The 14,982-nt window shown below is 46.3% G+C and overlaps 2 protein-coding genes across 7 annotated transcripts in view; one reads left to right on the forward strand and one right to left on the reverse strand.

Annotated features, from left to right (window-relative positions):
• Window positions 1-11,143, reverse strand: part of usp33 (ubiquitin specific peptidase 33) — a 99,506-nt gene extending 88,363 nt beyond the window's left edge. The window contains exons 1-4 of one of the 5 annotated variants that reach the window (XM_052475863.1): window positions 11,021-11,143; window positions 3,857-3,964; window positions 1,600-1,653; window positions 1,407-1,469 (exon numbers count right to left, since the gene is read on the reverse strand). In XM_052475863.1, coding sequence (XP_052331823.1) covers window positions 1,407-1,469; window positions 1,600-1,653; window positions 3,857-3,940 — 201 coding nt within the window. In that variant the 5' untranslated portion in view covers window positions 3,941-3,964; window positions 11,021-11,143. Of the gene's footprint in view, window positions 1-1,406; window positions 1,470-1,599; window positions 1,654-3,856; window positions 3,965-6,900; window positions 7,060-8,961; window positions 9,147-10,045; window positions 10,066-10,134; window positions 10,221-11,020 lie in introns of those variants that run through there. The other 4 variants (XM_052475862.1, XM_052475865.1, XM_052475861.1 and 1 more) reach the window with 4 other exon arrangements.
• miga1 (mitoguardin 1) overlaps window positions 10,229-14,982 on the forward strand; it is a 28,226-nt gene continuing 23,472 nt past the window's right edge. The window contains exons 1-2 of one of the 2 annotated variants that reach the window (XM_052475867.1): window positions 10,229-10,369; window positions 13,899-14,075. In XM_052475867.1, the coding sequence (XP_052331827.1) occupies window positions 13,971-14,075 (105 nt within the window). In that variant the 5' untranslated portion in view covers window positions 10,229-10,369; window positions 13,899-13,970. Of the gene's footprint in view, window positions 10,370-10,991; window positions 11,142-13,898; window positions 14,076-14,982 lie in introns of those variants that run through there. The other variant, XM_052475866.1, reaches the window with a different exon arrangement.

The raw sequence follows: 14,982 nt of genomic DNA on the forward strand, positions 1-14,982 counted from the left end.
AAATTATGTCAATTAGCCTATCAGAAGCTTCTAACGCCATGACATCATTTTCTGGAATTTTCCAAGCGGTTTAAAGGCACAGTCAACTTAGTGTATGTAAACTTCTGACCCACTGGAATTCTGATGCAGTGAATTATAAGTGAAATAATCTGTCTGTAAACAGTTGTTGGAAAAATTACTTGTCATGCACAAAGTAGATGTCCTAACCGACTTGCCAAAACTATAGTTTGTTAACAAGAAATGTGTGGAGTGGTTGGAAAACAAGTTTTAATGACTCCAACATAAGTGTATGTAAACTTCCTTCTCCTCCCCATCACTCTCTCTACCACATCACTCTCTCTACCACTTCCTTCTCCTCCCCATCACTCTCTCTACCACATCACTCTCTCTACCACTTCCTTCTCCTCCCCATCACTCTCTCTACCACACTCTCTACCACTTCCTTCTCCTCCCCATCACTCTCTCTACCACAAACTCCCTCACGACGCCAGGACAGCGGAGTCAATCACCACCTTCCGGAGACACCTGAAACCCCACCTCTTCAAGGAATACCTAGGATAGGGTAAGTAATCCTTCTCACCCCCCTTCCCCCAAAAAAAGATTTTGATGCAAGTGGCTGTTCCACTGGATGTCATAAGGTGTATGCACCAATTTGTAAGTCGCTCTGGATAAGAGCGTCTGCTAAATGACTTAAATGTAAATGTAAATGTCTACCACTTCCTTCTCCTCCCCATCACTCTCTACCACATCCTTCTCCTCCCCATCACTCTCTCTACCACATCACTCTCTCTACCACTTCCTTCTCCTCCCCATCACTCTCTCTACCACATCACTCTCTCTACCACATCCTTCTCCTCCCCATCACTCTCTCTACCACACTCTCTACCACTTCCTTCTCCTCCCCATCACTCTCTCTACCACATCCTTCTCCTCCCCATCACTCTCTCTACCACATCACTCTCTCTACCACATCACTCTCTCCCACTTCCTTCTCCTCCCCATCACTCTCTCTACCACATCCTTCTCCTCCCCATCACTCTCTCTACCACATCACTCTCTCTACCACATCCTTCTCCTCCCCATCACTCTCTCTACCACATCACTCTCTCTACCACATCCTTCTCCTCCCCATCACTCTCTCTACCACATCACTCTCTCTACCACATCCTTCTCCTCCACATCACTCTCTCTACCACATCACTCTCTCTACCACATCACTCTCTCTACCACATCACTCTCTCTACCACATCACTCTCTCTACCACTTCCTTCTCCTCCCCATCACTCTCTCTACCACTTCTTTCTCCTCCCATCTCTCACTTCAACACTTCTCTCCTGCACTATCCTGAACATTGATCTAGTCCTGTAGCGGTGTGTGTGGGAGGTGAAGGGTCAGGGGTGACTCACCTGTGAGTGGACAGTGCTATGGTCAGCATGAGATTCTCCACAGCCCACATAGGCACAGGTGTTCTGCACACACACACACACAGAGAAAACAGATTATTACTACAGAACTGTTACATCCATATTCATACAAGGCCAAATGGCAGTCAACTTTCAAAATAAAAGTCCCAAACAAAGCCAGGGACTGCTCACTCACCTCCAGACACGCCCACAGATTTGGTCCTCCAACCTTGCAGTCTTGACACTGGCCCTAGAAAACAACCCCACAACAGCCAACCAGTTTAAGTGACCAGACCAGAGAGACAGTATAATAATCTGACTGCTTCAGTGACCAGAGAGACAGCATCTATCGAACAGTAACATGATAGAGCACAGTGTTCTCCAATGACAACATTCTCATTTCCTGTAAAACATCCAGGACTTGGCCATTTAAATAATAGTTTATATTCTAGCTAATGCTACTCAATGATCAAGATCATTTTGCTAGCCTCATTAGTTTCTATCAGCTAACCACTATAAAATGTGATAGTAGCCGAGTGAACAACATCGGATTTACAGTGCATTCAGACCCCTTGTGTTTATGTTTACAGTGCATTCAGAGAGTATTCAGACCCCATGTGTTTATGTTTACAGTGCATTCAGAGAGTATTCAGACCCCATGTGTTTATGTTTACAGTGCATTCAGAGAGTATTCAGACCCCTTGTGTTTATGTTTACAGTGCATTCAGAGAGTATTCAGACCCCATGTGTTTATGTTTACAGTGCATTCAGAGAGTATTCAGACCCCATGTGTTTATGTTTACAGTACATTCAGAGAGTATTCAGACCCCATGTGTTTATGTTTACAGTGCATTCAGAGAGTATTCAGACCCCATGTGTTTATGACCCCATGTGTTTATGTTTACAGTGCATTCAGAGAGTATTCAGACCCCATGTGTTTATGTTTACAGTGCATTCGGAGAGTATTCAGACCCCTTCCCCTTTTTCCACATTTTGTTTAAATTAGTCTTATTCTAAAATGGATGAAATGAAAACACTTCCTCCATCTACACACAATACCCCATGACAAAGTGAAAGCAGGTTTAGTCATGTTTACACATTTCTTATAAATAGAAAAACAAACATTTACTTAAGGATTCAGACCCTTTACTATGAGACACGAAATTGAACTAAAATGCATCCCGTTTCCATTGATCCTCCTAGCGATGTTTCTACAACTTGATTGGAGTCCAACCTGTGATAAATTCAATTGATTGGACATGATTTGGAAAGGCACACACCTGTCTATATACGGTCCCACACTTGACAGGTGCATGTCAGAGCAAAAACCAAGCCATGAGGTCGAAGGAATTGTCTGTAGAGCGCCGAGACGGGATTGTGTCGAGGCATAGATCTGGGGAAGGGTACCAAAACATTTCTGTAGCATTGAAGGTCCCCAAGAACACAGTGGCCTCCATCATTCTGAAATGGAAGAAGTTTGGAACCACCAAGACTCTTTCTAGAGCTGGCCGCCTGGCCAAACTGAGCAATTGGGGGAGAAGGACCTTGGTCAGGAAGGTGACCAACAACCCAATGGTCACTCTGACAGAGCTCCAGAGTTCCTCTGTGGAGATGGCAGAACCTTCTAGAAGAACACTCATCTCTGCAGCACTCCACCAATCAAGCCTTTATGGTAGAGTGGCCAGATGGAAGCCACTCCTCAGTAAAAGGAACATGACAGCCTGCTGGGAGTTTGCTGTGGGGATGTTTTTCAGCGGCAGGGACTGGGAGACTAGTCAGGATCGAGGGAAAGATGAACAGAGCGAAGTACAGAGAGATCCTTGATGAAAACTTGCTCCAGAGAGCTCAGGACCTCAGACTGGGGCGAAGGGTCACCTTCCAACAGGACAACGACCCTAAGCACACAGCCAAGACAACGCAGGAGTGGCTTCAGGACAATTCTCTGAATGTCTTTGAGTGGCCCAGCCAGAGCCCGGACTTGAACCCGATCGAACATCTCTGGAGAGACCTGAAAATAGCTGTGCACCGACACTCCCCATCCAACCTGACAGAGCTTGAGAGGCTGTAAACACTGCCAAAGGTGCTTCCACAAAGTACTGAGTAAAGGGTCTGAATACTTGTGTTAATATGAACAAAAAAAATTAAACCTGTTTTTGCTTTGTCAATTGATGAGGGGGAAAAAATTATGTAATCCATTTTAGAATAAGGCTGTAACGTACCATGGAAGGGGACAGGACTACAGGACAGGTGATCTATGGAAGGGGACAGGACTACAGGACAGGTGGTCTATGGAAGGGGACAGGACTACAGGACAGGTGGTCTATGGAAGGGGACAGGACTACAGGACAGGTGGTCTATGGAAGGGGACAGGACTACAGGACAGGTGGTCTATGGAAGGGGACAGGACTACAGGACAGGTGGTCTATGGAAGGGGACAGGACTACAGGACTCACATGTGACTTGTGGATCAGTTCATCCTTGGTGATTTCTCCAACACACTCCAGATGGGGACAGTCACTGCTGGACTCTACAGGCATCACTCACCTGAACCTGAACCTTACCTGTCAGAGGGGGAGAGGAAGAGGGAGAGGAAGAGGGAGAGAGGATAAGAAAAATAATGTTATTTTGTGATCTAAAACAGGGGTTCCCAAACCTTTCCTGTACTGGACATTGTTCTGGGAAGATAAATGAGCAGTTTAACATTCCTACATGCCTGTTGTATTATTCAAGTGTGCATCATGATTGGGAGGCTAACAACGCAGAGACAGCCCTATTAATGAATAACTAGCCTTGTGGAGCAGCAACATTGCCCTATCAAATGGGCTGATACAGACGTGATCGTCCTAATCACCTGAGATACATTTCAGGAAGTACCGGCAGTAAAAAAATATACTACCAAAACTTTTAATATTTTTGGTAAAGAAAAAAAAAACATTGTATTGATGACACTGTGCCTAGTCAGTCGGAAAGGGGGGACGGCAGCTAGTCAGTCGGAAAGGGGGGGACGGCAGCTAGTCAGTCGGAAAGGGGGGACGGCAGCTAGTCAGTCGGAAAGGGGGGACGGCAGCTAGTCAGTCGGAAAGGGGGGACGGCAGCTAGTCAGTCGGAAAGGGGGGACGGCAGCTAGTCAGTCGGAAAGGGGGGACGGCAGCTAGTCAGTCGGAAAGGGGGGACGGCAGCTAGTCAGTCGGAAAGGGGGACGGCAGCTAGTCAGTCGGAAAGGGGGGACGGCAGCTAGTCAGTCGGAAAGGGGGACGGCAGCTAGTCAGTCGGAAAGGGGGACGGCAGCTAGTCAGTCGGAAAGGGGGACGGCAGCTAGTCAGTCGGAAAGGGGGACGGCAGCTAGTCAGTCGGAAAGGGGGACGGCAGCTAGTCAGTCGGAAAGGGGGACGGCAGCTAGTCAGTCGGAAAGGGGGGATAGCTAGTCAGTCGGAAAGGGGGACGGCAGCTAGTCAGTCGGAAAGGGGGACGGCAGCTAGTCAGTCGGAAAGGGGGACGGCAGCTAGTCAGTCGGAAAGGGGGACGGCAGCTAGTCAGTCGGAAAGGGGGACGGCAGCTAGTCAGTCGGAAAGGGGGGACGGCAGCTAGTCAGTCGGAAAGGGGGCGGCAGCTAGTCAGTCGGAAAGGGGGACGGCAGCTAGTCAGTCTGAAAGGGGGACGGCAGCTAGTCAGTCGGAAAGGGGGACGGCAGCTAGTCAGTCGGAAAGGGGGACGGCAGCTAGTCAGTCGGAAAGGGGGACGGCAGCTAGTCAGTCGGAAAGGGGGACGGCAGCTAGTCAGTCTGAAAGGGGGACGGCAGCTAGTCAGTCGGAAAGGGGGACGGCAGCTAGTCAGTCGGAAAGGGGGGCGGCAGCTAGTCAGTCGGAAAGGGGGACGGCAGCTAGTCAGTCGGAAAGGGGGATAGCTAGTCAGTCGGAAAGGGGGACGGCAGCTAGTCAGTCGGAAAGGGGGACGGCAGCTAGTCAGTCCGAAAGGGGGATAGCTAGTCAGCCCGAAAGGGGGGATAGCTAGTCAGCCCGAAAGGGGGGGATAGCTAGTCAGTCGGAAAGGGGCGGATAGCTAGTCAGTCGGAAAGGGGGGGATAGCTAGTCAGTCGGAAAGGGGGGGGATACCTACTCTAACACACTGGCCACACTGCTCTAACACACTGCTAACACACTGACCACACAGCTCTATCACACTGGCCACACTGCTCTAACACACTACTCTAACACACTGCTCTAACACACTGCTCTAACACACTGCTCTAACACACTGCTCTAACACACTGACCACACAGCTCTAACACACTGGCCACACAGCTCTAACACACTGCTCTAACACACTGACCACACTGCTCTAACACACTGCTCTAACACACTGCCCACACTGCTCTAACACACTGCTCTAACACACTGCTCTAACACACTGACCACACTGCTCTAACACACTGCCCACACTGCTCTAACACACTGCTATAACACACTGCTCTAACACACTGACCACACTGCTCTAACACACTGCTCTAACACACTGACCACACTGCTCTAACACACTGACCACACTGCTCTAACACACTGCTCTAACACACTGACCACACTGCTCTAACACACTGCTCTAACACACTGACCACACTGCTCTAACACACTGCCCTAACACACTGCTCTAACACACTGCTCTAACACACTGACCACACAGCTCTAACACACTGGCCACACTGCTCTAACACACTGCTCTAACACACTGCTCTAACACACTGACCACACTGCTCTAACACACTGCTCTAACACACTGACCACACAGCTCTAACACACTGCTCTAACACACTGACCACACTGCTCTAACACACTGCTCTAACACACTGCCCACACTGCTCTAACACACTGCTCTAACACACTGCTCTAACACACTGACCACACTGCTCTAACACACTGACCACACTGCTCTAACACACTGCTCTAACACACTGACCACACTGCTCTAACACACTGCTCTAACACACTGACCACACTGCTCTAACACACTGCTCTAACACACTGACCACACTGCTCTAACACACTGCTCTAACACACTGCCCACACTGCTCTAACACACTGCCCACACTGCTCTAACACACTGCCCTAACACACTGCTCTAACACACTGCTCTAACACACTGCTCTAACACACTGCTCTAACACACTGCCCACACTGCTCTAACACACACTGCTCTAACACACACTGCTCTAACACACACTGCTCTAACACACTGCCCTAACACACTGCTCTAACACACTGCTCTAACACACTGCTCTAACACACTGCTCTAACACACTGACCACACAGCTCTAACACACTGCTCTAACACACTGCTCTAACACACTGCTCTAACACACTGCTCTAACACACTGCTCTAACACACTGCTCTAACACACTGCTCTAACACACTGACCACACAGCTCACAGGTAGTTTCTCTCATGGTGAGAGAAACTACCTCTACAGCCAAACCCAGGCCAGGGAGCGTGGTGAGAGAAACTACCTCGACAACCAAACCCAGGCCAGGGAGCGTGGTGAGAGAAACGACCTCGACAACCAAACCCAGCTCAGGCCAGGGAGCGTGGTGTGAGTGAGAGAGAACACTAGACAGTTGATGGTCCAGCAGGTCAGGTAAATTCCCTTACAGATCAATAGTGTTTTCTCAGGTCACAACTATCAGCCTGCATAGATCCCAGCTGCACTCTTCCACTCACAAACATCTCACTCTCTCTGACTCACACACACACACCCTAATGAATGCACTTTACACAGCTGATAAAAACACTTCAAGGGTCTCCAAGACAAAGGAGCTGATCGTGGACTACAGGAAACGGAGGGTCGACACGCCCCAATTCACATCGACGGGGCTGTAGTGGATCAGGTCGAGAGCTTCAAGTTCCTCGATGTCCACATCCCTAAGGATTTATCATGGTCCTAACACACCAACACAGTCGTGAAGAGAGCATGACAACTCCTCTTCCCTTCAGGAGGATAAAAAGATTTGGCATGGGCCCTCAGATTCTCAAAGTTCTACAGCTGCACCATCGAGAGCATCCTGACCAGTTGCCTGGTATGGGAACTGCTTGGCCTCCGACCGCAAGGCACTACAGAGGGTAGTGTGAATGGCCCAGTACATCACTGGGACCAAGCTTCCTGATATCCAGGACCTATATACTTGGCCGTGTCAAAGGAAAGCCCATAAAATTGTCAGAGACTCCAGTCACCCAAGTTATAGACTGTTTTCTCTGCTACTGCACGGCAAGCGGTGCCAGAGCGCCACATCGAGGACCAAAAGGGTCCTCGACAAGCCATGAGGCTGCTGAACAATTCATACAAATTTCCACTGGACAATTTACATTGGCAAAGCCTTGTTATTGTTATTCTTTTTGTGTTACTTTATATTTTAGTCTACTTGGTAAATATTTTCTTCTTCTTGAACTGCACTGTTGGTTCAGGGCTTGTAAGTTTCATTTCACGGTAAAGTCTACACTTGTTGTGGACGTGTGCACATGTGGCAAATAAAGTTTGATTTGATCTGCAGAGAAGAATGGGAGAAACTCCCCAAATACAGGTGTGCCAAGCTTGTAGTGTCATACCCAAGAAGACTTGAGGCTGTAATTGCTGCCAAAAGTGCTTCAACAAAGTACTGAGTAGGGTCTGAATACTTATGTAAATGTAAATGTAATATTTCCATATTTCAATTTTTTTTAATACATTTGTGTAGATTGGGGGGGAAAAAACTAATCCATTTTAGATTTAAGGCTAATGTAACAATGTGGAAAAAGTCAAGGGGTCTGAATACTTTCCGAATGCAGTATATATCCTTGAAACCACCAACACCAATCCGATCCTCAGAGAAGAGGTTTTTTTCACCCAAAGCCTCATCAATTCATGATCTCCAATATTACTCTATTTTCACAATGAACTTTGAAATACATAAATTCATCTGAATTATCAAGTACAGCCAAATGTTGGGCGGGGCATTTCTGCTCATGTTTCTTCGCCTACTTCACCCTCATGATGCCTTTTACTACCAACCACTGGACCTCAAGCTGATTCATACTAGAAACATGTACATCCTTTTCCCTATTAGCCCCTTTACATTTCCTCAGACCAGTTAATAATTATCAACCAGCACGTCAAAACAGTTGCTAGCAACTGGATTTAATGTATTTATAGTATGCTACTAGCTACTGGCACACCGGGCGGACATTACCGGCAGTTCAGTCGGTGCGCCAGATCTCCGACAGAGGCTCGCTCAGCTAACGGCCAAAAGGGCAGTTGGCCCGGGGCGCCAAACTAGCCAACATGCTAACCAGTCGATGTGAAATATGTTGAAGGTTCAATTCAATCCCGATGTGAATCAAGTAGAGTTATCTGAACATTAACACGATTCATGCTAGATAACAATACCTGTCTTGATGTGAAGAAGAAGAAGAAGAAGGAAAAAAAAGAGAGACTGACAAATGGATGATGCTAACATTTAGCTGGTAAACGTCAATTTGCTGCTGGTTTTTCGTCTCTGCAGCAAAACCCCCCCCGATTATAACCTGTTGGCTCTTACCTGCACGTATGGCTTTTACAGTTAGGAAGAAATGCTCCGGTTATCTTTGAAATGCTAACACACCGGCTCAAGAACTATCCTTGACATTACTTCGAAATGTAACAGTTTTAAAGAGAAAACCGTTCATTCGTAACGCACAACTTCCAGGTTGTGGATCCGCCTTCTTCTTCTATGGAGTTTAACGGCGGTTGGCATCCAATATGCTGCATTACCGCCCCAACTGGACTATAATATACATCCATTATACTTTGTGATACAAAATAAAATAAAAATTAATGGAAAAAATAATAACAATAATTTGACCCTATCTGCTGCCAACGGCCTGGGAGGATGGGTCACCGCCATTCAACACACCCTGTAACTCTTCTGAAGTCAAATACTTCTCTGCAGATGCCACCACAACATCTATTTTCTCTGATTTATGTTCCACTTCTGCGTTACTGTTGATAACCATTGCTAAGAAGACAACCTTACTGAAGCATACATCACTCGTTTCCCTCTGTGCTGGCACATATCTACTACTCACAGGGATCCTCTCAGGAACTCTCACCCTTGACCCATCCTCCTCTACTTTCTTCACTGCCTCAGCATACGACACCTTCTGCACTACTCTGACTCTAGCCACCTCAACCTGCCTCTTGCACCAGACACTTCCAACCCCCAGCAACATGGGCACTTCTGCAGTTGACACATACAACTGTATCCACAGAAACTACCCAATCCTCTATCCCATGTCCTCCTGCACTCTTCCCACATCTTGGAATCTCCCTCCAACAAACTGCTGCATCAGGACCATAAACGTGGCACCTGAAACACCGCAGTGGATTCGGCACAAAAGCTCAAACAGGATACCTGCTATAACCCAACATGACCTTGTTGCTAAAGACTCTGACTCAAAACTAAAAAAGACTGACAGTGACTCCTCTTTTTCACCACACTCTCCCCCCAGGTCAAACGGTGGGCATCACAAACACCAGGAATCTTCAACTTCAAATGCTCCGCCTCCACACTTAACGTTACCCCAGAAATCACTACTTTCAATGGTTCCCTGTTCCTAAGAGCAAAGCAAGAAATAGATCTTTACCCAAGTTGCATGACACGGAGCGCCCACTCGCCCGGGTTAGAAGAAACACAAACAAATATCAGAAGTCCACTACAGGTTACCTAGGTTACCTTCACTGATTCGACCGCACCTAACTCCTTTCCCACCCACGGTGAAACCACACATGGATCCGCCTTCTGACGCAACTGCCATCTTGTGGTTGTGTGGGAACGGGTGTTGCTGCGTCACCTGACGACTTAAGAGTGGGATAACAAAATTCAGATTCTGCACAATAAACAAATTGAAATAGATTTTGACTTGGATTTCTACATAGTCTATAACCACATTTCCATCTATAGTTTTTATGTGAGTATCATACCATTTAACAATAATTATGACAGCTGTGATGGAAACAGGAAGTTTGGGTAAAATGTTATAAATGCTGACAGATAATTTGTTTGTTCAACGTGGTGGGATCTATTTTGTGCCATGTCGGTAAAATAATTTTGCGAGAAATGGCGGTGGAAACGCCTTTATGTGCAAATATTGATATAATAACCATCACGCGATGATATGTTGTGTGGTCCTACCACAACGTCTTGGGGAATCATGCTGTTTATTAGGCTACAGACTAAATAAATTATGAACTTCACAGGGTGAGGAAAATGCATGGTGACCTTCATTCTCTTTTCCAGTAAATGGCAAGGGTCTTTATGAAGGTAAAATAGTGATTTAAGTGTACAAGTGACATGACGGTCGATGCTTGACTGCCAGCTGTTAATCTCATCATGTAGACTAGCCTACCCGTATCTGCCAGCTGTTGGCCAGAGCAGGGTTTGACAAATCCTGTCCTGTGCAGACACTAGGCCCTCCATGGAATACGTATGACAATGCTACTATAAATAGATTTAAGACGTCGAAATAGTTTGACTGTGTAGGAACATGTCCAAGCTTTGCGCTGGGCTTTTATTTTGAAAGCAACCCCCCCCACACACACACACACACCGGAAAACCGACCTCTGAATCATGACGTTGCTCATTGGAGATATGCAGATTTTTTCCTCAAGGTAGACTGGTCGCACGTGCAAGAGGCAGCTTTGGCAGCCGGTGTTGGGAGAATCACACTGAAGCCTTGAAGGTACACTTGACTCTATCTATACATGTAGGCTTTAACTGACAATGTGTTGTACGTTAGTCTTCAGTTTCTGCATATTTGCATTAGCTAGAGTCAGCTAGCTAGTTATTTAGTTAGCTTATTGAGCTAGCTAGTAGCAATGCATTGTATGTGCGATTGCGTCTCTGTCTGGTGGGTACTGTTCTCAGACCTCAGGGACCCCTACCCGTTCCGTGTGTTAGGTCGAGGTTATTCCAGAGAAGACACACCTGATTTCACTCATCAACTTGTATTTGTCACATGCATTGAATACAAACCGGTGTAGACCTTAACGTGAAATGCTGACTTACAAGCCCTTAACCAACAATGCAGTTTTAATTCGAATTGAGAAAATATTTACTACAGGTTAAAAAAAAAATAAACACAATAAAATAACAATGAGGCTATTCACAGGAGGTATAGAGTCAATGTGCGGGGGTACAGGTGAGTCGAGGTCATTTGTACATGTAGGTAGGGCTGAAAGTGACTATGCATAGATAAACAGGGAGTAGCAGAAGTGTAAAAACAATGGTTGGAGGGGTGATTCTCAATGCTGGTTGCCATTCTGGTGGCCATTTTGATGAATTGTTTAGCAGTGTTATGGCTTGTGGGTAGCAGATGTTAAGGAGCCTTTTTGACCTAGACTTGGTGCTCCGGTACCGTTTGCCATGCAGTAGCAGAGAGAACAGTCTGACTTTGGGTACTGGAGTCTTTGACAGTTTTGTCATGCCCTCTTCATGACTTTCTTGGTGTGTTTGGACCATGATAGTTTGTTGGTGATGTGGACACCAAGGAACTTAAACCTCTCAACCTGCTCGACTGCAGCCCCGTTGATGTGGAGCGGGTTCGGCCCTCCTTTTCCTGAAGTCCACAATCATCTCCTTAGACTTGCTCACATTGAGGGAGAGGTTGTTGTCCTGGCACCACACTGCCAGGTCTCTGACCTCCCTATAGGCTGTCTCATTGTTGTCGGTGATCAAGCCTACCACTGTTGTGTCATCAGCAAACTTAATGATGGTGTTGGAGTCGTACCTGGCCGTGCAGTCGTGGGTGAACAGGGAGTACAGGAGGGAATGGGGTTGGGTTAAATGCGGAAGACACATTTCAGTTGAATGCATTCAGTTGAACAACTGACTAGGTATCCCCCTTTCAGACAGACAGGAGAATGTAGGGGCAGGTGTTTTGATTCATAGGAGGGGCAGGATAGTAATGCAGTATGTTATCCCTGGATACTTAACATGTTGACACTAAATTGTTTCCACTTTATCCTTTTTTTCTAGTGGTTATGTTCATTGTCAATATTACCAGAGAGGAGAGTTGAACCATAATGGCTAGGCTACCTAAAAGTCAAGTAAATGTAAAAAAATAAATAAAAATAAAAATGTTTTACTTTAACTAGGCAAGTCCATAACTTCTTATGGACAGGTTGGGACGGTAGCGTCCCACCTGGCCAACATCCGGTGAAATTGCAGGGTGAGAAATTCAAACTACAGAATTATGAATATTTAACTTTCATCAAATCACTAGTGTAATACATCTAAATAAAGCGTGACTTGTTAATCCAGCCGCTGTGTCAGATTTTTAAGGCTTTATGGCGAAAGCAAACCATGCGATTATCTGAGGACATACAAACGCGTGAAAAACATATTTCAACCAGGCAGGTGCGACACGAAAGTCAGAAATTGTGATATAAAAAATGCCTTACCTTTGATGGTCTTCTGCTGTTGGCACTCCAAAAGGTCCCAGTTACATCACAAATGGTCCTTTAGTTCGATAATTTCCTTCTTTATATCCATAAAAACTCAGTTTAGCTGACACGCTTCAGTCAATAATCCACCCAGTTTCCCTCCAAAATGCATACAAAATTAATCCCAAACGTTACTAATAAACTTTTCCAAACAAGTCAAACAACGTTTATAATCAAACCTTGGGTACACTAATACGTAAATAAACTATGAAGGTTAAGACTGAGAATCATTATTGTCTTTACTGGAGAAAAATACCAAAGAATGCACTCTTCCACACGCTTGGAAACAGCTTGGAAACAGACAAAATGGGAGCCACCTAGAAAAACTACAATTCCTGGCTCATTTTTCCAAAAACCTGCCTGAAACTCTTTCTAAAGACTGACCTCTAGTGGAAGCCCTAGGAACTGCAATCTGGGAGGACTTGGCCTTATAAAAGTGATAGGCATTGAAAATGGAGGTAGGCTGAATCATTTGGGGGGGTGTTTTGTCCTCGGGGTTTCGCCTGCCATATCAGTTCTGTTATACTCAGACATTATTTTAACAGTTTTAGAAACTTTGGAGTGTTTTCTATCCAAATCTACCAATTATATGCATATCCTAGCTTCTGGGCCTGAGTAAACAGTCAGTTTACTTTGGGCACGCTTTTCATCCAGATGCCAAAATACTGCCCCCTACCCAAGAGAGGCTAAGAACAAATTCTTATTTTACAATGACTGCCAAACCCTCCCCTAACCCGGACCATGCCTGGCCAATTGTGCGCTGCCCAAGGGGACTCTCGATCACAGCCGGTTGTGATACAGTCTGGGATTGAACCCGGGTCTGTAGTAACACCTAGCACAGCAATGCAGTGCCTTAGACTGCTGCACCACTCGGGAGGCCATTTGTTAATGAATTACTGTATTCAGTAAGAGTTGTTCTTGCCCGGAAATCTCCACAAAGATGTATTACATAAGTGTGTGTGACAACCTGAAGTCTTATGTCCTCTCCTCCACAGCTTAAGAAGAAGGAGGAAGAGGATCGGACAGTGTTCCCTGCAGCGGGGTGATGGACAGTTAAGACCGCTACGATGACCGACGACTCCTTCACTGGCCCCTCCACCAAGCTGTCCTTCCATCTGGCAGCCATCCGCGTGATCAACCTGCCTCATACCCTCTATAACTCCCTCTCACAGGTAAGGCTCTCTCTCGAAGGTAAGGCTCTCCCTCTCGAAGGTAAGGCTCTCCCTCTCGAAGGTAAGGCTCTCCCTCTCGAAGGTAAGGCTCTCCCTCTCGAAGGTAAGGCTCTCCCTCTCGAAGGTAAGGCTCTCCCTCTCGAAGGTAAGGCTCTACCGTTGATATGTACTACCAACTCAGTGGCCTGGTGTTTAGTGTCTGTCCTGACTGTTGGTTCAGTCCCCTGTCGATTCATACCAAAAACACTCTAAAAATGGGACCCGATGCCTCTCTGCTTGGCAATCTGCATTAAGGAGATGGATTTTGGGGGAAGGCCGAATGACATACAAGCGTTCTGTCCAGCGGGCTGCATTTCAACCTCAAGCTGCCTCGCACTACAGAAACAGGCTCCTGCCTATTTCCTATGTGCCATTCTTGCTCGGGGCATGGCTACTTATTGCCAATCTGGTCAATGTGTAATGTGGCCGGGTGCTGTCCTCGTCCTATAGACCATGGAATGAATACAGATTGTAGTGGTGCTGCAGTCAGAACCTGTCACTGACTGACGGTTCTCCCTGTCGGTCTTTGAACCGGTCCATATGGAAAGAGAAGTGGAAGTTGTGGTTGCATGAAGGCGCCCGCATGCTTCCCAGCCCAAAGAGTTGGCGCATGTAGTATGACGACATTTGTGTTTATTTTTCGTTTTGGACTTGGGTGAGGGTTCGGACACACAAGTCAAAGTCCGAAGTGTATGCCCCTTCGGCAACAGTAGGAGTTCTTCAATGTCTGTCATTCCATTTATTAAATTTTTTTTTCATTGAGAAATACTGCACAAAACATCTTACAAAACATGTAACATTGCGCAATTTAAGGATTGTTTTTAAGTTACTTAGACTATTTTTGAGGATGTGTATACTGGCTAGGGCA

Source organism: Oncorhynchus keta, chromosome 23 (genome assembly GCF_023373465.1).
Source record: "Oncorhynchus keta strain PuntledgeMale-10-30-2019 chromosome 23, Oket_V2, whole genome shotgun sequence".
Classification (NCBI taxonomy): Eukaryota; Metazoa; Chordata; class Actinopteri; order Salmoniformes; family Salmonidae; genus Oncorhynchus; species Oncorhynchus keta.